Consider the following 26,614-nt stretch of genomic DNA (forward strand, 5'->3'; position numbering starts at 1 on the left):
AAAGGGATCGTAAAAAAATCTTCAAGAGGAACCTCGAGAGAAATTCTAAGAAATTCTATATCTGAGATGTATACTGAAGGAAACTTTGATGGAAATTTCGGGATAAATCCTGAGAGAAATTCCACGACAATTTCTTCGACAAAAACGCAGGAGGACCCATGGTAAAAAATCAAATGAGGGACCCTGAGAAAAATAACAGGAAAACTTCTGGAAGAAATTGTGGAAAGAAATTCTGTAGGATTCCCGTGAAACACTTCTGGAGAAATCCTGGAGAACTCTTAAGGACGAATTTCGAGAAGAATTGTTTTTTTTTTGAAGCATCTTATCGGGATCGTCGACTTGCTGAAAATTTATGCAGGATCTACAAGCCCTCCTCTTGTTTATCTAGAGCCTGTATACGCAATGATCGAGACCCATAAATACGGCAGTAACCAGGTGGAGTGGACCTGGTGTGATGGTTAGAACACTTGACTATCTCGCCGAGGACCTGGGATCGAATCCCACTCCCGACAAACTCACAAAATGTGAGTTCTTCCTTCTGAAGGGAAGTAAAGCGTGGGTCCCGAGATGAACTAGCCTAGGGCTAAAATCTCGTTAATACAGATAAAAAAAACGGTAGTAACTCTGCAATGGATGCATTAAAATTGCCCAAATTTGTCCTGGTATTTAGACGTTCATGTGTTCATGTCATCTGCAAAATTTCATGTAAATCGGTTCAGTGCTTTTTATTGTAGCAATGAAACAGTAAATCACTTATCGTCTGATTTTGCTTGTCAACATTGCAACTTTTAAAATTGGCAAAGGAAATGGATGAAATTTTGAACACAACCCTCTAAATACATGTTTATTTTTATTGCTTCATATTCATTCCTTTCTCAGTTAATTTTTCTCTCACTCTCCACTCTGCAACTTTTGAGGCTGTTTTTTGCTGTTGTTTTTTGCTGATCCCGCTGAAATTGAGATCCGATCCCTCGGTTATCTGGTTGATGATAGTGCTGAACGCGCTACAGGATAAGCGATATATTTAAGGCTTGAGTAGCACACTGGCTTTTACTTTGTTGTGCCCCGGACAACGGTTCGAACAGATGCTGATAGGGTGCTGTTCATAAACCACGTAGACCAAAATTTGGCCATCTCAGACCCTCCCCCCCTCACCCCTCGTAGTCTTTTGACCATACAAAAATTTTGAAATTTGTATGGAGCGTAGACTTTGGTCAGACCCCCCTCCTCCCAAAAATTCTACGTGGTTTATGAACGGCCCCAAGTTGAATCTACCACATAAGACGCGATGGCATAAGAAATCAATAATGAAATTTATTTGGAAAACGTCTGTTCTTCCAACACAAGTAACACACTTGTCACCGAAGAGTCACGGCGGCGCAGGTTTTTGTTGCGCAGAAGTCACTGTGACTTACTTCTAACAAATAAACACTTACTTGCTAGAAGTAAGTCACAGTGACTTTTGCGCAACATAAACCTGCGCCGCCGTGACTCTTCGGTGACAAGTGTTTTACTTCCCGAGCAGGAGAAAATAGCTGAAGAATAACAAACTCAGGTATGGAAAACCCAATACCTACAACCTGGATGAGTTATTAATTAGCCCTGCATAAGAGGTAAAATACCTCAAATAATAACTGGAGTGTATTCTGTGCATAACTAGTGAATAATGACATCAGGTATTGCAATACCTAAATAATAATCGGCGATTTTCCTATACAAATTATCCATAATTGAATAATACTTCAAGCAGTCCTTAACATCAAACCAATAACTTGTTGAGGTATTTTATCAATACCTACAAAATACCAAAGTAAGTTATTTTCAATACCTGGATAACCGACCAATACCTTGTCTTGGTATGATACCTGACTTTGGTATGCTGCAGTTATGTGTCAGTTATTCGTTCCTGCTCGGGATTGGGAATGATTTGCTTCGTGCTACCAATAAATAATCGGACATAATAATAATAATTGGTCTTACAGCCGTGGCACATGAATTGAAAAGTTGAAATGTGTAGCAGTTTTAGCATCATTTATCTCTCTTGGCAGTTTTATGTCAATAAAGCAGCAGCTGTGATGCTTGTTAACCAAAACACATTGTGCATTTGAAATGCTACACAACGGCAGCAAATTTTGAACGACATTTAAATTGCTAATATAGGGCAATTTAGCAGTCGAACTGCTATAATACAGCAGCAAGTAGATGAAATGAAGTTTAAAGCTGAAATAAGGCTTATTTAAATGCTTATGAGTTACCTGGGCGGTATCATTATTTTTCTCTTACTTGCCATCTGCGATGTACACTGCAAAAGCGAAACGATCCGATATTGTACTTATTCACGCACCAGAAGCAGCTGCTTTTACAGCCGCTTTTACAGGGAGTTCAAAGTTGCTGCTATTCGCCACCCGAATCACCTGGAAATCGGTCGGAATAAACTCTGGGAACCAACAATCGTAGAGAGAACAAATTTTCCATTCGCACTATCACAATATTTGTTGAATTATTGTTCAATATCAAATCCGAAGATCAAAACGAAAACAAAAAATAAAGTTATCAAGTTTCAATAAGTGGTAAGGGTTACCAGTTACTCAAATTAAAAGTTTAACCCGGTAATTCGACAACAATCATTGTCGAATTAGCTAGATTTTACGATTCATGGTTTTAAGAGAAGTTTGAGACCCTTATGAGGAAAATGCAATTTCCGATCCTCTTCTTGACAAATAGACGCGGAAAAACAAGACAGCAAACTATGAAATAAGACAGAGAAGTTGCAGGCGCGAAGATACTCATGACCAAGGAAGTCAGCGAAATTTACATAATGAAAAGTTTCTGGACCGACCAAGAATCAAACCCGTCTTGCTGAATACCCAGCACCCACGCGTTTACCGCTGCGTCTATATGAGCCGTTAATTTATCCATGTCGAAAATGTAGGCGTTTGATGTTCAGGCAAACCTTTACTTTTTATCACTTTTTCATTGGGCACCATAGAGTATTGATTTTCATGCACAAAATATCTTGTCTCTTTAAGGATACACTGAGTCTACCCGAGTCTGTTTTAAGTTACATATCAAACGTACACGGACCAACTCCGTCTAACCTTTTCCACAACTCAACATGACCAGTGCAATGTTTATATATGATGGTGTTGAACACAGCTCACTGCTAGGATTCACCGCAAAATGCAGGTTTTACTAAATTTGTTTCCACCGAATCTCAATGCCAGTTTCCATTAATTTAACGTGAAGAAAAATCTACAACTACATTGTATCACTCGTTGCAGAAGCACAAGTAAACCATCTTACTTTCACCTAAATACTGTATAAACTCCATTATGTTCCGGTCCTGATCATCGCATCAATCCACACTTCCTTTGCTACTTTTATATCCAGGAGGTTTATCACAGTACTTTATCCATTAAGCGAGAGAAACCAACTTTTTTTCGTCATTTTAATTTTGGGACGCGTGCCAACGATGCAGTTCACTATAACGAAACTTACATAGCATCACTGGTCCAAAATATGTAATAACTGTTTTCAAACAGATACGCCCGAATTCGACACGCGTAACGACTGCTATATGCAGATATTCGCACTTTTTCACAATCACGTATCGGAAGTTCTCCAACTACTGCCGTGCAAGCCAACTGAAGCACAAGCAATTTCCCGGTGATCCGAAACCCGGACAGGAGTAGCTCCTGCGCGCTTATCGAGCGATAAAAGTTCAATACACAATTTTTCCCCAGCGCTGATTTAATTTATACGACGCGTCCTGCCTGGTTATCCTGCCCGGTTGGTGCTGTTGGTTGACAGCAGCCGGGACGGTGCATGCCTGGTGGACCTTATTCCTCCCCCTTCACAGGTTATCCTGGTGTGGCGGCAGCAGGTGGCGGAAGACTTGGTCTCCCTTTCTCTTTCTTATACACCCACACGCGCGCGGAGACGACTTATTCTTTTTCTCGCTCGTTAGGACGCCCCTGAAATCCCCCACCACTGTTGAATTGGAGCAGGATTTTTTTTTGTTATTCTGGCTGACTGCTATCGACGAAGGGTTGCGACGAGGAGCGGTGGTTTCAAACAAACAGTCAGGAGCTGCGAAAAAAGTACTGCAGCATTCCCTTTTCTTTTTTTATACTGCTTAGTGTGCTTGATAAATTTTAAACTTAACCAACCAAAACGTAGATTTTGTGGAATATTTTTTTAAACTAGTAGATAGGACATTAGGACATACACCATACATAATTTGATTTATTTGAGAAAATAATCAAAGAGCAGATGAATAGACGCGTTATCAGCAAGGTGTAGCCGAAATGATCGCTTTTGAACTAAGCGGACTCAGTGTACCATTTATGGAAATAGTCCCTCGAATTGACCATAGTTGATTTTCAACCTTTAAGGACAAACGTCTTGAAATCCCGCTTCAACAGTGCATCAGAACTTTAGCCGCACAAATCTCAAAATGCAAAGATTGAACAACAGCGCACTTTATATTTCGTTCTTGCTCGCTCGTTATTCTTCTTTTTTATGGCTCGACGTTCGCATTGGAAGTTGGCCTGCCTCTCTTCAACTTAGTGTTTTAGAGCACTTCCACAGTTATTAATTGAAGGGCTTTCTTTGCCTGGGGGTCTCCAGTTAGCCTAGTGGTTAAGGCTATGGATCGCCAATCCGGAGACGGCGGGTTCGATTCCCGTTCCGGTCGGGAAAATTTTCTCGACTCCCTGGGCATAGTGTATCATTGTGCTTGCCTCACAAGGTACAAAATTCATGCAATGGCAGGCAAAGAAACACCTCCAATTAATAACTGTGGAAGTGCTCAAAGAACACTAAGTTGGAGAGAGGCAGGCCAAGTTCCAGTGAGAACGTAGAGCCATACAGAAGAAGAAGAAGCTTTCTTTGCCTGTCATTGCATGAATTTGTACATTGTGTGGCTGGTACAATGATACAATATGTCCAGGGAGTCGAGAAAACTTTCTCGACCGGAACTGAAATCGAACCCGCCGTCTCCGGATTGACGATCCATGACTACCACCATGACCACTAGGCTAACTGGGACGTAGACTTAGGCCAGAATAAGTAATCCTACGTCCTACGCTACAACCATGACTAAATTAAACTAGCTAGGAAAACTAGATATCAAGGTATACACTACCCGTCATAAGTATAGACTTACAAAAAGTATTGCAGCAATATTGCATCACCCTAACTCGCCTCGATATCGCTAAAACCAGAACACCTATAAAAATGCCACCTTCAGAAAAAAATGTTGCTTTTGAGCTTCTGAATAACTTGCCTCCGAAACCCCGAAAACGACTATGTAACGTCTTGGAAATCTGCCGAAAATCCTCTGAAGCTTCTTGAAATGCTTTTGAAGTCAACCCTAAAACCCCCTAGGGCTATACAGGACCGCATGTAACGCACCTGAGACCCTTCAAAACCCCCGGAAACGCACCTGTAACGCTATGAAACCCGAATGGCCCCGAAAACCCCCTCAGTAGGGTGGATCAAGCTTGTACCTATGAAAAAAAAACAAATGTCAAAAAGGACACCCCTCTTATTTCGTTCTATATGACGCCACGATGCTCTGATCAAATTTTCAGCTCAATCCGATGACATTTGGGCAGTGCTAAACTCATTTCAATTTTGTATGGAAGTTTATAAAAGAGAACATCATTTTTCTTACATTTTTCTCTTAGGCTTGAATTTGTCTTAAACCACGTAATCGATTCTATATGAATATGGTCTAGAGGATACGTCGAAAACCGCAACAGAAACAGACACTTGTGAAAAAAGCTATAGCCTAGACCAGTGTTTCTCAAACTTTTAGAAGGTATCGTCCCCTTAGACTATCCCCACCAGTGCGTAGTAATTCGGTGAGTGGTGGATGTGTGCAAACCGGTTGTATTTCTGATACCCACCCATTTTCGCACCACGCGTTCCCATCATCGTTGGTAAAATATTACCTTATCTTCCCACCGGTGGTTGGTAGTAGTACTTCATATCGTAAACATGGAGTCAAATTTTCGATAGTACGGAATATACTGATCGTTGAACATGAATTCCGCATGACTTGCACTTCTTCTTGACGTAACGTCTCAACTGGGACAAAGCCTGCTTCTCAGCTTCTTCTATGAGCACTTTCGCAGTTATTCGCTGAGAGCGTCTTCTGCAAATGACCATTGTGTATATCGTGTGGCAGGCACGAAGATTCTATGCCCAAGGAAGTTCCTAAAGTGTTCTGTTCGATTTTTTTATTCCAGTGACGACGAAATGCAATCGCGGACAGGTACTGGAGGAATGACTCAAAGAAATCCAGGAAAAAAGACATAAGGAACTCATGGAGGAATTACAGAAGGAACTCCTCGACGAACTCCTGGAGAAATCACAACAGAAAGTTCATCCAGTAACTCGGATAAACTTCTTGAGGAACCCCTGAAGGAACTCCTGGAGAGTAATCACTGATGGAATTCTTGCGGGAATTCCTGGAAATCTACATCCGTGTGCAACATAGTTGGCCCATGTTAATACGGATTCCCGTAGAACATGGGACAACTATGCTGCACACCTCAGTCTATGAAGAAATTCCTAAAGAAATCCCTAAAAAATTCTCGGAGAAATCCCTGCTAAAATTCGTGGACGAATCTCTAAAAAAATATTTCAAAAATTCCAAGATGAATTTCCCGGAACTCCAGGAGGAATTCAAGAAAAAAAAATCTGGAAGAATCTTTAAAGGATCTTCTACAGGAATCCTTGAATGATCTCCAGTAGAAAATTTAGAAAAATGTTTGAAGGAGTTTTTGAATGAATCCCTGAATAAATTCCTGGAGGAATCACTCTAGAAACCCCTCGAGGAATACCTCAAAACTTCCAGAATGAATCCCTGATGGAATTCCAAAAGATTTTTCTGAAGGAATTTCTGAATGAACTGCAGGAGAAACCTCTGACGGAGCTATGAAAGTAACCCATGTAGGAACACGTGAATAAGCCCCAGGAGAACAAGCTGGATGAAACCCTGAAGAAATTCCTTCATTAATTCTTGAAAAATCCTAGAGGAACCTTTGAAGAAATTCCTGGAGAAATTCCTGAAGAAATTTTAGAAGACATTCCTGAAGGAGTACCTGGAGAAAACTCCAGTAATGCAACGAAAAATTCCACAAAGATTGGCAGGAAAATACCTAAAGAATCTTAGAGGAATCCTCGAAGAATTCCTGGAAAAATCTCTGAAGGAGTATCTAAAGGAATCCATGATGGAGTTTATGAATAAATTCGTTAGGAATTCCGGGAAGAATCCCACAAACAATTCTAGGAAAAATCCCAAAGAAATTCCTGCAGAAATCACTGAAGAGTTCCTGAAGAAATCTCTAGAAGAATCCTTGATAAAATCTCTAATGAAGTACCCGGAGAAGTCCCTCAAGAAATACAAGAAGAAATCCTCCAAGGATTTTTAAGGGAAATTCTCCAAACATTAGAATAAATTACAGGGGAAATATCTTTATCTGATGAAATTCCTGGAGGAAGGGTTAAACAAATTCCAGGAAAACCCCTCACGAAGATTTCAAAAGAATCCCTGCAGGAGATCCTGGAAAACTATTTTAAGAAATTCTTGGAAGAATCCGAGAAGAAAGTCAAGGAGGAATCTCACAAGGAACTACTAGAGAAATCTTTAAATTGATTTCAGTAAAATCTCCTGGCGGAATTTATGGAAGAATACCAAAATAAATTCCTGGTAGAATGGCAGATTTTTTCTGGAGCAAATTTGCTGGCGTTTTTATTGATTGAGCGCCATCTACTTTTTGTTTCGCTTGGAGCACTCTTTTTTGAATTTTCAGTGACTTTGTTTCGGTTCAAATTTCAAAGAAACTTCTAAAATATTTAATTTTCTATTGTTCAGTTTATTCCAATAATCGAGTTTCGGGACACTTCCAACAATGGGACGAATGCCATCATCAACGTAAGACGGAACAACGTTTTCAAGAGCTAGATATCACTTTTTATGTTTTACTTGTTAAACGTCGTCTTGTTTTGTTTTGGCATCGAGATCCACCACAAAAAGAAAATGATAGCAACGGTTTGATTGGGTTGCCAAATATATGAATCCACTGTTCACCACTGTTGTCATTTCCAAACCGATTTAGCAACGATTGGTAGGATTCGGCGTTATGATGGAGGTTGCCAATTTGGGTTTACTCACGTATGGGTGGGCATCGTCTTAGAGCTTCAAACAAACATTCTAGCCCCCATTGCTGTAGTAGAAGGCTTAAACTATGTCTAGCTAAGCACTACTGTGGCAAAGCTAGCAGTGCCATTTAATCTTAATTAGTTTCACTCTCGGGTCTCCAGCTAGCCTAGTGGTTAAGGCTATGAATCGCCAATCCGGAGACAACGGGTTCCAGTCGGTGAAATTTTCTCGACTCCCTGGGCATAGTGTATCATTGTACTTGCCTCACAGTATAGAAATTCATGCAATGGCAGGCAAAGAAAGCCCTTCAATTAATAACTGTGGAAGTGCTCAATGAACACTAAGTTGAAGCGAGGCAGGCCAAGTCCCAGTGGGGACGTAGAATCACAAATAAGAAGAAAGGAGAAGAAGTAGTAGTTTCACTCTCATTTTCATAAAATAGTTTTGTCAATGACTTGATTTTAATCAAATAAACTGAGTTTTAATCGTGCTTACATAAATATTGAAATCATGTTTGTGCCTACTTCTTAAACGGTTGTTGATTGAGCACGGATTAATCGAAATAGAACGGACTGTGAGCACCTATAAACGCTTGTTATTCTCAACCAGATGTTTAACCAGTGCTCTAAATGGGAGTTTTTCATCGACTGCGAGTTAATGTTTGGTCACACACAAGTAGTCAAATAAGACTGGTGGAGAATTGGAAAACAATTACAAAAACATTGTGTAAAAAGTGCAACTCAGAAAAATAACGATGTTTTCAAATGTAGTTGCTTCTCTCAGTATTCGAAAATTAGGAAAAGCCAGTGATCCAAATCGAAAGTGTTCTCAAATACGCCTGAGCCTCATTTTTTTATTTACAATTTCATGCAGAAATCTGTCTTTGAATTTAAAACCAATCTTGCTAATCATTTCGAAAAAAAAGCTAGGTTCCTTTCACACTTTTTGACAAAAACTAATCACGATTCACAAATGTTCGCCATAGAAGTCTCCTAATATTTTTAATTTTTTCAGATTTCCAGAATCACAAAAATCCTTCCGAAACACGTGTAGCAGTCTTACTTGTGTTTTTTTTTCTAGAAATTTCGTCAGAGTCCACATAAACACCAATTAAATCGATGTTTGACCCTCTTAGGATCTTCGGCAAGGTGCAACCCGCTGGCGTAGTACATATTCAGCCCGCTAGTTTCAGCCACAACAATTTTAGCGGACCCCTCGATTTTGGTCAATTTTTGGCTCATATAACGGTTCACCGTTATAACTTGAAAGTTTCTCTAGAAACAACTTTAAAACGAAATGTTGTTGAATAGAAGGTAGAGGTACTTTTTGCAGTTGTAAAAAGTTATGTCGGCCGTATTGATTTCTGCCGCCATCTTGAGTTCATACATGGAAACTTTTTTTCGCCTCCGATTTTCAAAATTTTTGAACCAATTGAAAGCTAGGGTTTGTGTTCCATCAGTAATCTCACGCTCCCAATTTCATCCTATTCGAAAACAAGCGATCACGGCACCGATTGATTCCGTTCTTTTTGTTTTCATGCGTGCTCACCCCTAACAAAAAATACAAAAATAAGAAACAAAACAAACAGAGCTTCATTCCTTTGTTTTTCGTAGGATGAAAATGGGAGCCACATGCTTAATAAGGGAACCAATACCCTATAACATATAAAGTAAGTGTTCCAGTTATCGCCATAGTGGTTCCCTAGTTGGCCATAGTGGATATTTTGAAAATGTTCAAGCTTTCACCAATTATGAAAGTTTTAGTAGCAAGAATTTAAATTATTTTGTCATTAAAACTCTTGGATCAATGCAAAATGATGAAATATCTCACTATGGCCAAATAGAGCACTACTACGGCGATAACTGATACACTCAGCCTATACAAAACATATCCAAAAAATAGAGATGTCTTTTTTCCTATCAAAAGTTATCTGCCGTTTTGTAAATCATGTCACTCCTGCGAACTGGGCCAGATGCCGGTTGTTTACATAAATGGAGCATTGCAAATGCGACATTTTTGAAGACAAGGTGTAAATAGGCCGGTCTCAGTGAGAATTACTTATTTATTTGCATGTAGTAGTAATTTTGTTACTTATGCCTTACTATATGATCTGAGAGTTCTACTACGGATCGAAAGAAGGGTTTTCGAGCGATATTTATACCCTTTATATGGGAGTAAGAAGGGTGAAAGTGAGTTGATGTGGCTGAACTCGTTTATTTCAAAGTACATTGCCTACATTCAGGCATGTAAGGGTCAATTTCAAAATTCAAATTTGCCTTCACGGCTTGTTCAAAACAATAAAACGCATGGGTAATTTTCAAACTGAGCATTTACTTATTCCAAAGTTATATTTCTTTGTTCACACTCAGAGTTTATCAAAACAACCCACTCCCATCATTCCATATAACGTTAAAAACATCATTTGTTTCTATAAAATGGGGACCATAAACATGACCCGGAAGCACTCACACATCTTTAAAATGCTAACCTCAACATCGCCACAACGAAAAAGGTGATGGATAACGCACAGGTACTCACGAAATCCCTCACAAAAAGTTGGTCGGTTTCAACTTTTTTGTCGTTTTTTAGTCGTTCTCTTTCCCATCTGCTTGCCGACGGTCTAAAAATAGATTTCCGATGTGCTGCAGTTGCTGCCGTCACCAACACAATCACATTTCGGGTTTGTTAGTGGCAAATGTGCAGTCGTTTTAAACAATCCATTATTTTATGTTGAAACTACAAAATCTCTGTTTGTTTTAAGAAACTGTCAAAAATTTTGACAAATGAAAATATTTGTATTGTCAAATAATGGAACAGTTCAGATTAAACTTGAAATCAGTTTGTCGCTATAGTAAACTGAAAATCGGTTGATTTGAACTAGAATTTAATTGTGTTTACAATTTATTTCTCTGCGTGCTTAACAGTTTGCCTTTAACTGTTGAAGAAGGCAATTTTCGATTCTCATCGATGTTCAATTGTACGCTGATCAGTTTCGCCAGGAATTTTCATTTTTTTTTTAATTGATTTTTGATGTTATTTAACTTTATTTTTAAATTTGTTGAACAAAATTCTGTCAAGTAGTTTCACTCACCCGGTACTGACCTTGCAGGTTTTTTTTTTTGATAATATATAAATTGATACCAATGTTATCCGCCTAAAACTACTAATGCTATTTCACTTAAAATGCCACACCAAGATTTCAGCAAGTGTTTCAAGACAGATTCCTCAAAATTACAGTAGTAGTTCTGAATTAGTTTTGTTTTCAAAACTTTGAACCCAAATTTCAGTGAGAGCGGTTTGAGTATATGAATTATTCAATTAAATAACTACAAATATACACCATACGAACTGACTTTTGAAGAAGTTATAAATATAAACTTATAATTTGGAAGAAATCTTAAACCTAATAGTAGATATCTAGTTTAGAAACATCTATCAGACCACTAGAAAACAAAAAGTAAAAAGATATTTTTATGAAAACTTAACATTACGATATTCAGCTGAGGTTCAATTAAAATTCATTAAAGCCCGGTTTAAAATATATGACCCGTCAACTAAAATCTATTTAAATATTTGGCCTGCAACCAAAAAAAATTAGGCTGGTCTGGACCAGTGCAACCCTCAGATTGTTAGGATGGAACCGTTGCAACATGCATACCTGGCCTCCCGTGCGTGTAAGCAACACTACTCTACAGAAGCAGCGAACTTTTCGATGTAATCCTTTCTAATGCGACGAAGCTTCTCGAAATCCACCAACCACGTACACCCCGGAGAGTGAGTATTGGACACTTTTTCACACACCACCGCGCGTGTCGACTTTCGCGCGACCGTTAACGCACGGAATACCCGGGAATCGCCGATATAGAAAAAAAATGGAACTACACTAAGACGTAACGTCTGCAACACCTCGTCTTCTTCCCGTTGCCACTGTTGCCTGGACTCTTGAAAAAAGTGTCACCAAGCTTATACCGTGAGCCAAACAACGGACCAGCAATAACGCTGCTCTTTTGCCACCACCTAATGCACTTCCTGGATTTTTTTTCGCACACAATCCACCCGCTGCAAAGACGCTTGCCAGGAACACCAGCTAAAAAAAGCCCTCTATATCCCCTGTAAGTATCCTGTGCCTGGGGCTGCTGTACTGGACTTGCTGTACAGGCAGTCTGTAGTCTGGAGCACTAACTCTCACTACCGTAAAAACCGGACTCACCGACACACCGAACGAAACGAACCGGGATATTCTGCAGCAGCAAACGAAGTAAAAGTGGCCCCTTTTGCCGAGTGGGACACAAGTCCTCTTGTCCTGGCGAGCCCGGGGTCAAGTGCGTCACCGGGCATGCGCAAGGATACGCCATTTTCCTACCCACGCAAACCCACCGATATGAGGGAAAACTTGCCGGCGAGGGTGAACGACATAGGCTCCACCCAATTTCGCAGTGCCGTTGCGCTTTTCGACTATGGTCGCAGGTGCTTTCAGGGGAATGATTTCCCCGCTTTTTTGGCGGCAAGGATATAACGGGTACATAAGGTATTGTGGGGAGTGCCGTTGGGCATTCCCAGAAGAAAATGGGGTTTACAGCGGTCGGCGTTTGGAGTTGAGTTGTAGTAAATGGTTGCCCAGTAGGGTGACGCGATAATCCTTCCAATCAGATTCATTGACGTCCTCCATTTGATGCAATTTGGAGTCAAAAGTCAACAAACGCCTAGGCTAGGGTGGTTCCTTAACGAATGATGTACACTTTTTTAAAATTAATTGAAACTGATTGGAAGATGTACATGTACATACATAACTGGGACACTTCATAACAAAAACCCATTTCCTTAAATAACATTTCAATTATCTTTTTTGAATGAATATGAATATTTCTGGTCTGAACCTTAGTGATATTACGTTCTTGTTCCCATTTCAATCTCATTTTCAAAAGCAATAGTTATGCAGTAACCGTCTGTTTGAAACGGTATGAATATGAGTACTAGAGTGGGTAAACGTTGCGTTGTATGGGAAAACTTTAAAATTAATCGCATCAACCCGGAACTAAACTTTTTCAATCTGTATTAGCGTCCAAAACAACTGTGCCAAATTTGGAAGCGATTGGTTGCGTCCCCGTATTCCGCATTGTGATTAAAATTTGTATGAAAGTTAAGTTATTGTGGGAAAACGTACTTTTTTGCATTTTACTCAGAAGTTGAATTATTTTGTCTAATACCGTGTAATTAATGACGTTAAAGTATAGCCTAGGATATGCCGAAAAACTTTGCCGAAGACCGCAAAGTGATCCGACGCTTGTTAAAAAAGTTATTCGCTTGGTAACTTAGGCCAAATATTTAGATTTTATTTTTGATGTTATATGTACCATTTCATGGTAAATGTTAAGCACCACCGGACAATCTGTGCGTTACAACCTTTTTCACAAGTGTAGGATCACTTTGCGGTCTTCGGCAAAGTTTTCCGGCATATCCTAGGCCAGTGGTGCTCATCCTGCGGCTCGCGGGCCGCATGCGGCCCTCCAAGCCTTAAGATTCGGCCCGCGGAGTACTTTAAGACGAATCGAAATTTTTGAACGATTATTTGAAATAACTCGTTAAATTTATTAGGAAATCAAAAAAAAAATTGCTGATCAATTATCACAGCGTTAAACACAAATTCAATGAAAAATAAACAAAAAGAACAATCCGTTCTGGTAAGATTCGAAATCGCAATTCCGAAATATTTCGGAATTTAAGTCACGAAGCCAGCTTATAGTTATTTAGGGTATTGGTTCCCTTATTAAGCATGTGGCTCCCATTTTCATCCTACGAAAAACAAGGGATTGGAGCGCTGTTTGTTTTGTTTCTCATTTTTGTATTTTTTGTTAGAAGTGAGCACCCATGTAAACACAAAGAACGGAATCAATCGGTGTCGTAATCGCTTGTTTTCGACTAGGATGAATATGGGAGCATGAGATTACTGATGGCACACATACCCTATAAGTGGTACGAATCAAATGAAAGTTTGTTAAAAATGTAATCTTGAACCATTCAAAAATAAGTTGCAGGTTTTGAGCGCAGCCAATGCAACGCTGAGCAAATATTTCACATTTCGCCTTTCCGAAGAACACAAAGCACGAAGTTTTTGACAAAATTCTCAGCAAATCTCAACTTGGTTGCCAATATTCTTTAATTTTCACTGTTTGTTTAAATTTCTATTATAAGATCCACACATTTTTTAAAACAAAACTTACGAATCCAATTTGAATTGTCCAAGCGAAACTCCTGAACAAACTTAAAGAAAAAAATCTCAGGCGAAATTCATAAAGCGGTTCCTGTGCCCTTTTGGAGAAACTTTTGGATGCATATTTGGAGAAACTCCAGGAACCATTACTGGAGAAAAATTTTAAGCAACTCTAAGCGAAATATATGGAGAAACTCAAATCATCCTGGAAAAAATAAACCTGAAGAAACTCAATGAGAAAGTCGTGGCGATACTGCAAGAAAATTATAGGAGCATCTCCTAGAAAAATGCTCTGGTGCCACTCTAACAGAAATTTCTTAAACAACTTGAGAATAAATTCCTCGAGCAACAAAAGAGAATTTTCAGGAGTAACTACAAACAAAATTCCAGGACCAACTGCATCAAGACACAAAAGATGCCTAGAACTACTGCGGAACATTTGAAGCAACTTATACAACAATTTTAGAAGATAATGTTGAAGAAACTTCCGGAAACAATTGTTAAAAATCTAATTTTTGAAGAAATTTAATGATGAAATATTTCTTCAACTTTAGAAGAGACTTATGGAAAGAATTTACTAAAATCTTCAAGGAACTCCTGGGAAATTTTCGGAAAAATCCGGAAGCTATTCTAGGAGAAATTCTTGGAAACGATTAATGAGGAATTCCTGAAGTAACTTCAGGGAAGTTCCAAAGGCAAATCTAAGAGGAGTTCTTGGAGGTGTTCCAAGAGAATTCTAGAAAAACTAAAATAAACTTCAAGAAATTTCTCGAAAACCTTCTGGAGCAACTCCACAAGTAATTTCAGGAGAAAATCCAGCAAACCTTTTTGGAGCGATTCAAAAGAAATTCTTGTAAAAGCTGCTTGACAAGTTCTTGAAGTGTCTTCAAGGATATTCTAGGGGCAACTTCTAAATTGTTTGTTTGAATTTCAGTTTGAAGCTCAAACGTTTTTCTCAACCAAACTTATGAATCTAAATTGAACAGTTCAGATTTTCAATAAATATGCTTTAGAATTGTTCTTTTTGTTGTTTTTGTGCATCGATGTTTTATGTGGCCCGCAGGTCGGTCCCGAATTGCAAATTTGGCCCGCGGTATCCTCCAGCCTGGGCACCACTGTCCTAGGCTATACTTCAATGTCATTAGGTAGATCGTTTTAGACTAAAAATTACAATTTGGGAGAAAAATGCAAGAAAACAGGTTTTCTTCTACTGAATTCTATACAAATTTCAATGGCAATGCGGAATACGGGAACGCAACCAATCGCTCCCAAATTTTAGACAGTTGTTTTGGACACTAAAAGGAATAGATTTTGTTCCAAAAAAATCGATTTTGTTGACCTAGTCTAATGGGTACTCTTATTCTATTAGAATTCGAACATTGTTGAAATTCTTAATTGTCTCTTTTAGTTGTGTAGGGACGTGGTGACAAATGTGTTATATTCCGAAATTTGATTAGAAAATGGGTACTTACTTGTTCGATTTTGCGGCATCTGATAGCTCATATTGGTATCCACGGGCGAAAAAAAATCCACACCTACATATACGAAAGAAAGAAGGGTAACAGAAGAAACATACGCAAATTAATAAATTTGTTTTAGATAAGCAAGGATGCCCTGGGGCCGGTGCGTACATAAATATACATGTTTGATGGTGTTTTCAGTGCGTTCCATTTTACGACCCTTTTTTGTCCGATGTCTCCACTAGACGGACATGTCTTGCCTTTTTTCCTGATAGATGTGTCAAGACAGAAATGTTCCCTCCCCGTTTGCAAGGAAAGCAGCGGGGCTAACCTTTCTGTAATATTTTTTTTCTTTCTGGAAGCAAAGTGTTAAGACATTTGTGTCTTGCTTGACGAAATTTTTAGCTCCTGCCTAGTTTATCTTCAGAATCACAGATTTTAATTCCTTTCGAAACAAGAGTTTACATGGGAATCGATCCCAGGTCTTCGACACGAAAGCTGATTGATTTATCTTTATTTGAGAGACTTTCAGGCCTTGGCTGGTTCGTCTCTTACACGAAAGCTTTAACCGTCACATCAGGTTCGGTTCGCAAGATGTCATCGCAAGCCTACTTGGGAAGAAACGCACAATCGAATGTCATGTGAAATACGAACAGGAAGAACGCATTCACACTCTAATTTTAGATTCCCTTGAACGACTGTTCAGATTTCGGTAGAAGTTTGGATTACCGAAGTTCAGCACAATCCTACCAAAGGTTTGTTAATTTTTACTGACCTTTCGGTAAACAGAACTGACAGTTTCTCGGTGGTTTGGTAATCTCTTGTTGTTTTGCTGCACTTCTACCGAAATTAAAAAAAGCTGAAAACGGTTATTTTTATTAAGTGGGCAGGGAGAGTGGGAGTCTGGAAAATCTGGTAAATAGTTGAATATGTTGTTGAAGCGCCGCATGATGGTCTTTGGAAGAAGATTGGAGCTTTGAGAGAATGATTTTGATTACAAAGGAAGTTGATTAGACTAGGACATCATCTTTGCGGAAGGAAAACCGAGAAACATAAGAAGAAATCTGTTATTGGCGATCCCGAAATGCTCTTGATGATTTTAGTAGCAAAATGCCGATCCCGAAGGAAGCAGTTAATTTCGGAATAGAGGGATTCATTGAACTTGATTGCGATGACAAAGTTAGTGGTTTCGGCAAGACTCGTAGTGATTTTTTAGTTTTATGTATTTGTCAAAGTAGCAGTCATATTAAGAAATAGGGATCAAGGCTATCCAGTCTCCCCAACAGTCAAAAAGCAAAAATATCAAATGTTTTAATACCGAATGCGATAGAATCTTTCATAGGTTTAAAACTTAAAACAATCTCTATAAAATGAGTTTAAAAGTCTTTTCTGAGATTTTCACAGAAAGTGTTTCTTTGATTTTCACAGAAACTCTTTCTTTGATTCTATCAGAAATTCCTTTAGTGATTCCAGAAATATGAGTGCTTATGGGATTCCTCTAAGAAATCTCTCAAGAATTTTTCATGAAATTTTATTTTGGTTTTCTCGAGGTAATCCTTGTAAAGTTTCTGTAGTGATTCCTTCAAGAATTTCCTGTAGGAACGCCTAGGGGTATTCAATCTAGAAATTTAGCAATAAGTTCTTGGACTAGCTTCTGAAATAATTACTGAAGGAACACCTAGAATAATTCCCGAATTAACGAATTTGCGAGTTAACTTCTAAAGGAAGTTCTGGTGGAAATCCAGAAGGGAATCCAAGATGAATCCTAGTGTTAGCGACGCAGCCCCGTGTTTGGCAACTCTGCCGAATACTGATCGTTCCTGTACAACGGAGACAGCGATGACGGATGGTAGACTTCGGAGACAACAATAGAATATAAATGCGTATAGATGGTGATGTTGCACATGCTCTCATTGTGAAATTAATTAGTGAAATTCTAATTTAGAATTGATTAGATTATCGCTTTAGAGGTGTGGATAGAGTGCTGATTGTGGGTGTATCAGATAGTGTAATTTTTGAGTGGATTGAAGATATGCATGGAGTCGAAAAGTGGGCCGAGTATTGATAGGTTGGACTGTATAATTATGCTTGTGAACCCAATATGCTTAAGATTGAACTCTTTCCCTATAGCAATCCTAGGAGCCAAAATTACCCGTAAATTGAATCGTAAATCAGCTTGTGAGCTGGCTGGAATTGAGTATGACACTATATTTTGTATTAAGCTATGATGGATCTTCAATTGTATTCTTATAATCCATTTTAGACCGAGCAAGCAGCAATCACTCTATTTGTTCGCGGAAGAATTTGTAACTAGGGTGAACCGAATTTGTAAGACTGAATTATACACGATGAATTAGAATGCAAACTGATAAGAATATATTTTCAGCTTTAAGCGTTATGCTCTAAAGAGTCGGCCTTATTCTTTCCCGAACAAAAATCTTAAAGAAATTCGGCACAGAATGTCGAATTCAACTTCTGAAGCTGAAGGCTCCGATGGCTACAAGTGCGCTGGATGTGATCGACCCGACACCGCCGACGACATCGTACAGTGTGACAAATGCACTGCTTGGTGGCATTTTTCATGCGCTAAGGTCGATGACTCTGTAGCCAACCGAACCAATTGGATATGCGTCAAATGTTTATCTCCGCCACCACCACCTCGATCGGTATCGATTAGAACGACGTCGTCAAACCGAAGAGCCCTGCTGGATATTAGCCTACAGCGACTGGCAGACGAGAAAGAGTTGCGGAAAAAAGAGCTCGCAATAGAGAAGGAGTTTATGAAGGCTAAGTACGATCTCATGGAGCAGTGTGCGCTAGACGAGGAAGCTGAGACTCGCAGCGTACGTAGCCGTATAGAGCGAATTGAATCCCGCGAACGAGAGAAACATGTACACGATTGGGTAGGGCAGGTAGCAGCGTCGCTCCAAGAGAGCAGATCGCTCACCGACCCGAAGATCCCCTCTATCGCCCATGACCCTTCAACGAACCCCACCAACCGCTCGCCGAACGAGGAAGAAGGTGCTGTAGGCACAACAAAAACAAACGCCGATCCCAATCGTTCTCTGCCGACCATAATTTCGCTGGATCAAACTGATGACGTCATTAACGACAAGTTGGGTGAGGTGAATGAACTTGATCTAAACAAGCATCCACCGAAGCGCGCAGTTGTTGTTAGACGGAGCCAAAAAGGACGCGAAGAAAGGGTGACCAAGGCAGTTCCATCCGACTTGCAGCTTCTGAAATCACAGCTGCAGAGGCAACAGGAAGCATCAAAGGTTGACCGTCAGGCCCTGCAAGATGTCCAAGAAGAGCTGCGAAAATGTCAGCTACAGCTACAGCAGCGTCAACCGCCACCGGTGGCCGAAGCGCTATGGCCACTTCGAGACGTATCAAAAGGAGCAATTCCTAGGACTACTTCGTCAATTCCTACTAGGCCAGTACCAGTGGAGATTCCGGATCACCAGTTCACTGCAGTTCCAGCTAGAGTAGCCGGAAATCCAGTTCCCGTGTGTGACACTCGCGAGTGCAGTTGGACAAACCCATTCCAACCGGAAGGTTCCGGAATACGTGAACAATCGCGAATGAATTTCGCACGATCAACGGATATTGGTCAAGCCAGTACTCCGCAGCAACAGCAATCAGGTGCTCAAGCACCGGCGGTAGATCCGTTGTTTCTGGAAGTGCGTCGACCGTCACCAGAACAGCTCGCGGCCAGACAGGTGATGCCCAGAGATCTTCCTGATTTCTATGGCGATCCGGAAGATTGGCCGTTATTTATTAGTAATTTCCGCAACAGTACTTCGGCTTGTGGGTTCAGTAGGGTCGAAAACCTGGCACGACTCCAGCGTTGCCTAAAAGGCAATGCATTAAAATCGGTACGGTACAACTTGCTGAATCCGGACACTGTTCCGGAGGTAATCCACACGCTTCAAACGCTGTATGGACGGCCCGAAGTTATAATTAGTAAGCTGATTAGAACCGTTCGGGAGGCCCCTGCACCGAAATCAGAACGTTTGGAAACCCTGATAGATTTCGGCATGGCTGTCAGGAACCTGGTCAGCCACCTTATCGCCGCAGACCAGCGTAATCATCTCTCCAATCCTGTTCTACTACAAGAACTGGTGGAGAAACTGCCCTCCGGTGTGAAGATGCAGTGGGCTCAGCAATTGATCCAGTTCCCAGATGCGAACCTGCAAACCTTCAGCACCTTTATGTCAGCCGTGGTGGAATCGGTGAGCAAGGTAGTTTTGTACACCGGTAATCAAAGCTACAGACCAGAGAAGCCAAACTCCAAGGAAAAGGGATATTTTCACTCGCATGTGGAAACTGCCGATATTGCGCGATCGGCTCAACGCAAAAATGAAGCTTTTAGAGCCTGTCCGGTCTGTGAAAAGGGCAATCACCGTGTCAAGGACTGCGAATCGTTCCAGAAAAGTAGCGTCGATAGTCGGTGGAAAACTATCTCTGCCTTGAAACTTTGTCGCTGTTGCTTAGGCCAACACGGGCGAAGACCGTGTAGGAGTTCAGCTAAATGCGAAGTCGATGGATGTCAGTATCGTCACCATCCCATGCTACACGCTTCGACGCCGGCGAGAACAGGAAACTCTTTGTCCACTGAAGCAACGGAAAATCACGCATACCATCACTGTGGGCAATCCGTACTTTTTCGCATAATTCCGGTAACAGTACGAGGTCCGTCGAATTCCATTGATACCTTCGCCTTCCTGGACGAGGGTTCGTCGGCCACTTTGGTGGAAAATGGTCTAGCAAAGCAGTTAGATCTACAAGGCCCCGTAATCCCTCTGTGCTTAAAATGGACTGCCGATATTACACGCTCCGAAGACAGCTCGCAAATCGTCTCACTTGACATCTCCGAGTTAGGCTGCCAGGAAAGATATCGCTTGAACAATGCCAGAACCGTTGAGTGCCTGAATCTGCCTACGCAAACGCTCTTCTTTGAGGAACTCCAAGAAAAGTACCAGCACCTAGCAGGATTACCGGTCCGCAGCTATAAGAAGGCGATTCCTCAACTCTTGATTGGCCTGCGAAATCTATCTCTAGCAGTTCCGCAGAAGATCGTACAGGGAACTGGTGGTCCTATAGCTACAAAAACGCGGGTAGGCTGGTGTGTATACGGAAGCCTGTCAGAGGATCATGATACGAAGCACTTCAGTTACCACATTTGCGAATGTGACACGAAGAGACTGGATAACCTGATTCGCGAGTACTTCGACGCAGAAGACACGGGACTACGTACGACGAAAGCACTGGAATCGGACGACGTGCGGAGAGCACGACGTATCCTCGAAGAAACCACTCGTAGGGACGGAAACGGCTTCGCAACAGGTCTGCTGTGGAAATTTAACCATATCGAGCTTCCCGATAGTTTTCCAATGGCCCTACAACGGTTGAAGTGCTTGGAGAGACGTATGTCGCGTGATCCGGGCCTCAAGGAAAATTTGTACAGGCAATTGCAGGAATATCAAGACAAGGGTTATGCCCATCCTGCCACGGAAGCGGAACTGAACGAAACCGATCCCAGACGTATATGGTACCTTCCGTTGGGTGCTGTTGTAAACCCCAAGAAACCATCCAAGGTACGGATAATTTGGGACGCGGCAGCAAAAGTCGACGGAGTTTCGCTGAACACATTCCTGCTCCCGGGGCCCGACCTTCTGGTTCCATTACCTGCCGTTCTATTCCGATACCGCCAGTATCCGGTGGCCATCTGCGGTGACATTAAGGAAATGTTTCACCAAATCCGTGTCATCGCAGATGACCGAAATGCCCAGCGTTTCCTTTGGCGTGACTCCGCTGAAGAATCTCCAAAAATATTCGTGATGGATGTCCTAACTTTCGGATCAGCGAGCTCCCCTTCGTCAGCACAATTTGTAAAAAACCGGAACGCGAAGGACCATGAAACCCAGTTTCCCAAGGCGGCAGAGGCGATCATAAAACGTCATTATGTCGACGATTACCTCGACAGTTTCGAGGACGAGGCGGAAGCGAAAATCGTTGCTGAAGAAGTTCGTCATGTACATTCAAATGGCGGATTCGAGATTCGAAATTGGTCGAGCAACAGTATGGCAGTCCTGCAACATCTAGGCGAAACACCGAAGGCTACCACGAAAAACTTGACAGCAGTGGGTTCCGGTGAATCCGAAAAGGTGCTCGGCATGCTCTGGGTGACAGAAATCGACACGCTGTGTTTCTCAACGAAGTTCAGGGCGGAAATAGAGGAACTCTTCCGCTCAAAAGCTGTTCCCACGAAACGGCAAATACTGAAAACCGTAATGAGCCTTTTCGATCCGCTCGGGCTTCTTGCGTCTTTCCTTGTGCATGGCAAAATCATCATGCAGGACGTATGGCGAAGCGGAATAAACTGGGACGAACGCGTAGGTGACGATATTGAACAGCGGTGGCGGAAATGGATCGAGCTGTTTGATCAAGTTGCGAAGATACAGATACCTCGGTGCTACTTCAAGGCTGCCAGCTCAGAGCGGTATGGCACACTGCAAGCACATCTCTTCGTCGACGCTAGCGAGGCGGCGTATTCTGCTGTAGTATACTTCAGGATCGTCGATGCGGAAGGACATCCGCAATGCTCAATTGTAACTGCAAAAACTAAGGTTGCGCCGATAAAATATGCTTCCATTCCACGTTTGGAACTGATGGCAGCCGTTTTGGGTGCACGTTTGCTGACATTCGTAGGAGAGAATCACACGGTTCCTATGCACCAGCGCTTCTGCTGGTCAGATTCTAAAACCGTTTTGGCCTGGCTTCGTTCTGATCATCGCAGATACTCACAGTTCGTAGCTTGTCGTGTTGGAGAAGTACTCTCGTTGTCATCGGAAAGCGAATGGAGATGGATCCCTAGCAGACTCAACATCGCCGACGAGGCCACAAAGTGGGGAAAGGGGCCCTGTTTCGATGAAGAAAGCCGTTGGATACAAGGACCGGAGTTTTTGGGCTTGCCGGAGCAGCATTGGCCGATTAGCTTAACAGACGAAGAACTTCGTCCATGCCACATGTATCACGAAATACTATCGCCTCTCGTCGATTTCGAACGGTTCTCCAATTGGAATAGACTACTTCGTGCAGTAGCTTACGTTTTCCATATTTTCACCGTATACAAGGCCCGAAAAACGAGCTCTGTCGTTGAGAAAGGACCAACTCACGATGAACTGAAGGCAGCGGAAGTTCTAATCTGGAGGATGGTGCAGTGGACCGTCTATTCGGACGAAGTTTCTGTTATGATGAAAAACCAAAAGCTTCCGGAAAACCAGCGCCGTTCACTGGATAAGACAAGCCCCCTCTACAAGCTAACTCCCATGCTAGACGAGTTCGGGGTCATGCGCATTGACAGCCGCACTGGAGTGGCACGCGTGGAAGAATACGACCTCAAGTACCCGATTATACTTCCACAGAAGCATCATGTCACCTATTTGATCATCAATAACTACCACAGTAAGTACCTACATGGTAACACGGAGACGATTGTCAATGAGCTCCGGCAAAAATACTACATTCCACGGATTCGAGTAGTTGTGAGGACCGTCTCAAGGAGCTGCCAGTGGTGCAAAGTCTATAAAGCACAACCGGCCGTTCCCAAAATGGGTCCATTGCCCGAAGCGCGACTGTCACCAGGGGTGCGACCTTTCAGTTATGTCGGGATCGACTACTTTGGCCCTCTTCTCGTCAAGGTAGGTCGATCCAATGCAAAACGGTGGGTTTGTCTCATTACATGCTTGACGATTCGTGCAGTGCACGTTGAGGTCGCCTATGACCTATCGACTCAGTCCTGCATAGCCTGCATACGCAGGTTTGTGTGTCGCTGAGGAGCACCGTTGGAGATATACTCCGATAATGGACGCAATTTTGTCGGGGCAGATGGAGTTCTGAGAGAGCAGATGAAGCGCATCGATGAAGCGGCAGCAGCAACGTTTACTAATACGAAAACGAGGTGGTACTTCATACCCCCTTCGGCCCCGCATATGGGGGGCTCATGGGAGCGTCTTGTACGCTCTATTAAGACGGCATTAACCAGTGTACCACAGGACAGGAAACTCGACGATGAAGCACTGGTAACATACCTGGCAGAAGCAGAGTCAATCGTCAATTCCCGTCCCCTAACTTATTTGCCGCTAGATGCTCCAGAACAAGAGGCGCTCACGCCTAATCATTTTTTGTTGGGTAGTTCAAGTGGCGTGAAACAACCCTCGAGAGAGATAGGCTGTCCCAACCAAGTACTCCGCAAGACTTGGGATACCCTACAGGCAAACTTGGACCATTTTTGGAAACGCTGGATTCGGGAGTATCTCCCTACGCTAACACGGCGTACAAAATGGTTCGGGGAGGTCAAGGCCGTTGAGTCAGGAGACTTAGTGGTCATAATCGAAGATACGAGACGCAACGGATGGACTCGAGGACGAATTTTAGATGTGGTGAGAGGTCGTGATGGCAGAGTTCGTCAAGCCGTTGTCCAGACATCGAGCGGAGTTTTTAGAAGGCCGGTTAGCAAACTGGCAGTGCTGGATGTCGCTGGAATCAGTAAAGCTGAGATGAATACTCATCCTTACGGGGAGGGGGATGTTAGCGACGCAGCCCCGTTTTTGGCAACTCTGCCGAATACTGATCGTTCCTGTACAACGGAGACAGCGATGACGGATGGTAGACTTCGGAGACAACAATAGAATATAAATGCGTATAGATGGTGATGTTGCACATGCTCTCATTGTGAAATTAATTAGTGAAATTCTAATTTAGAATTGATTAGATTATCGCTTTAGAGGTGTGGATAGAGTGCTGATTGTGGGTGTATCAGATAGTGTAATTTTTGAGTGGATTGAAGATATGCTTGGAGTCGAAAAGTGGGCCGAGTATTGATAGGTTGGACTGTATAATTATGCTTGTGAACCCAATATGCTTAAGATTGAACTCTTTCCCTATAGCAATCCTAGGAGCCAAAATTACCCGTAAATTGAATCGTAAATCAGCTTGTGAGCTGGCTGGAATTGAGTATGACACTATATTTTGTATTAAGCTATGATGGATCTTCAATTGTATTCTTATAATCCATTTTAGACCGAGCAAGCAGCAATCACTCTATTTGTTCGCGGAAGAATTTGTAACTAGGGTGAACCGAATTTGTAAGACTGAATTATACACGATGAATTAGAATGCAAACTGATAAGAATATATTTTCAGCTTTAAGCGTTATGCTCTAAAGAGTCGGCCTTATTCTTTCCCGAACACCTAGAAAAAAATGCAGGAGGAATAGGCAAATAAACTCTTCGAAGTATCTACGATAAACTCCGGCGGGAATTCATATACCGTCCAAACACAGTTATGGATCATTTGATGTTTGAAGTCAGATATCTTGCTATAAACATAAATTCATTTTTGATTCTGTTTGTTTTCTGTAATAAAAAGTGATTTACAAGAGCTTAATCTGAAAATCAAATGTATTATAATGCAACGATAGAGTTGTCTACTGACAACTATCAAAAAAAGCCGAATTCCATAAGAAGCTACTCATGCAGTGGTAAGTACAAAGTGTCGAAACTCATCGATTTTGATATATGTAAAAATCACTCGTACACCTTGGATAAGACATGACTGTATCTATTTAGTGAAGTTTCACTTGATTCTGGGATTTAAATACTAAAATGATGCAATCACTGTTCCAGATTGTGGTGCAGAAACTGATCGTTTGACGCTATTATGGATCATTTTAAACAAATACAGATTTTTGCTTCACTCAACGCTCTTGTTACAATATTTTTAGTCACATAACTTAAGCGGAATTCTGGCTCAAAAAGTTGATGCCTTTCCGATATCGTACGCTGGTATACAGCGCATCAAAATGTCAAATGCGTTATAATGGTTATAACATTATTACCAGTCTCGATTCGATCGTTGGCAGCTCGTTAGATGGGCTGTCTCGCTGGTTGGGTGAACTTCTGAAACAATTCTCATTAAAAATGTGCAATAAAATGTCGGAGTAACTCCTGGTCAAATTTCCGAAGGAAATGCAGAACCATTACCGAAGCAACTTTTGGAGCAACTGTCGAAAGCAATCGTGAAGGAAGGTGAAGGATTGCCCGAAGAAGACAACTCATCAAGGAAATCCTGAAGGTTTTCCCAAAAGAACTTTTGTAGGAGCTGCCGGAGGGACTCCTGGAAGATTTGCCGAACAATTTCTTCGAGAAATTTTTGAAAGAAGTCCTGGATAAATTTCCGAGAGTACCTACTCTTGGAGGATTCTTTAAGTAACTTCCACGGTTACTCCTGAAATAAATCCCGAACGAACTTGTACAGAAGATCTCGTAAGAAAGAATTCTTGAACAAGACCAGATGTAAATACTGCAGATGTTCTCTATGGACTTCTTTGAAGAATTCCTGAAGAAACTGGAGAAATTTCCGCAGGAACTGCTGGAGGGATTCTAGATGGAACTGATGGTGAGGATTAACGAAAGCATGTTTTGCAGGATGTTTGTGAGGATTTCTTAAATAGGAATATATTGGTGGTGTGGTCTAGGACTGTACTGCCTTGAATCACATATCTGTTGCACATGCATAGGCAGGCTTGTCCGCACTCAGCGCATGAAAACTCTGCTCCTTTTATTTACATTTACATACTATTTAATTTTCCTATCTTATCTGATAGAAGGATGTTGAAAGATCCTAAATGTCATTTCGAACAGTCAAAAACCGCACCGCAGTGCCACACTGTGCGCGCACAGAGAATTTCACCCGGGTGAATTC

At 41.5% G+C, this 26,614-nt stretch overlaps 1 protein-coding gene across 8 annotated transcripts in view; it reads right to left on the minus strand.

Moving 5' to 3' along the window:
* LOC134285148 (armadillo segment polarity protein) overlaps positions 1-26,614 on the minus strand; it is a 121,159-nt gene that overhangs the window by 89,002 nt on the left and 5,543 nt on the right. For 5 of the 8 annotated variants that reach the window (XM_062845329.1, XM_062845322.1, XM_062845326.1 and 2 more), the window contains exon 2: positions 15,857-15,919. In XM_062845329.1, coding sequence (XP_062701313.1) covers positions 15,857-15,887 — 31 coding nt within the window. In that variant the 5' untranslated portion in view covers positions 15,888-15,919. Of the gene's footprint in view, positions 1-3,303; positions 3,455-3,498; positions 3,838-11,831; positions 12,780-15,856; positions 15,920-26,614 lie in introns of those variants that run through there. The other 3 variants (XM_062845325.1, XM_062845324.1, XM_062845323.1) reach the window with 3 other exon arrangements.

This window comes from Aedes albopictus, chromosome 1 (genome assembly GCF_035046485.1).
Source record: "Aedes albopictus strain Foshan chromosome 1, AalbF5, whole genome shotgun sequence".
Classification (NCBI taxonomy): domain Eukaryota; kingdom Metazoa; phylum Arthropoda; class Insecta; order Diptera; family Culicidae; genus Aedes; species Aedes albopictus.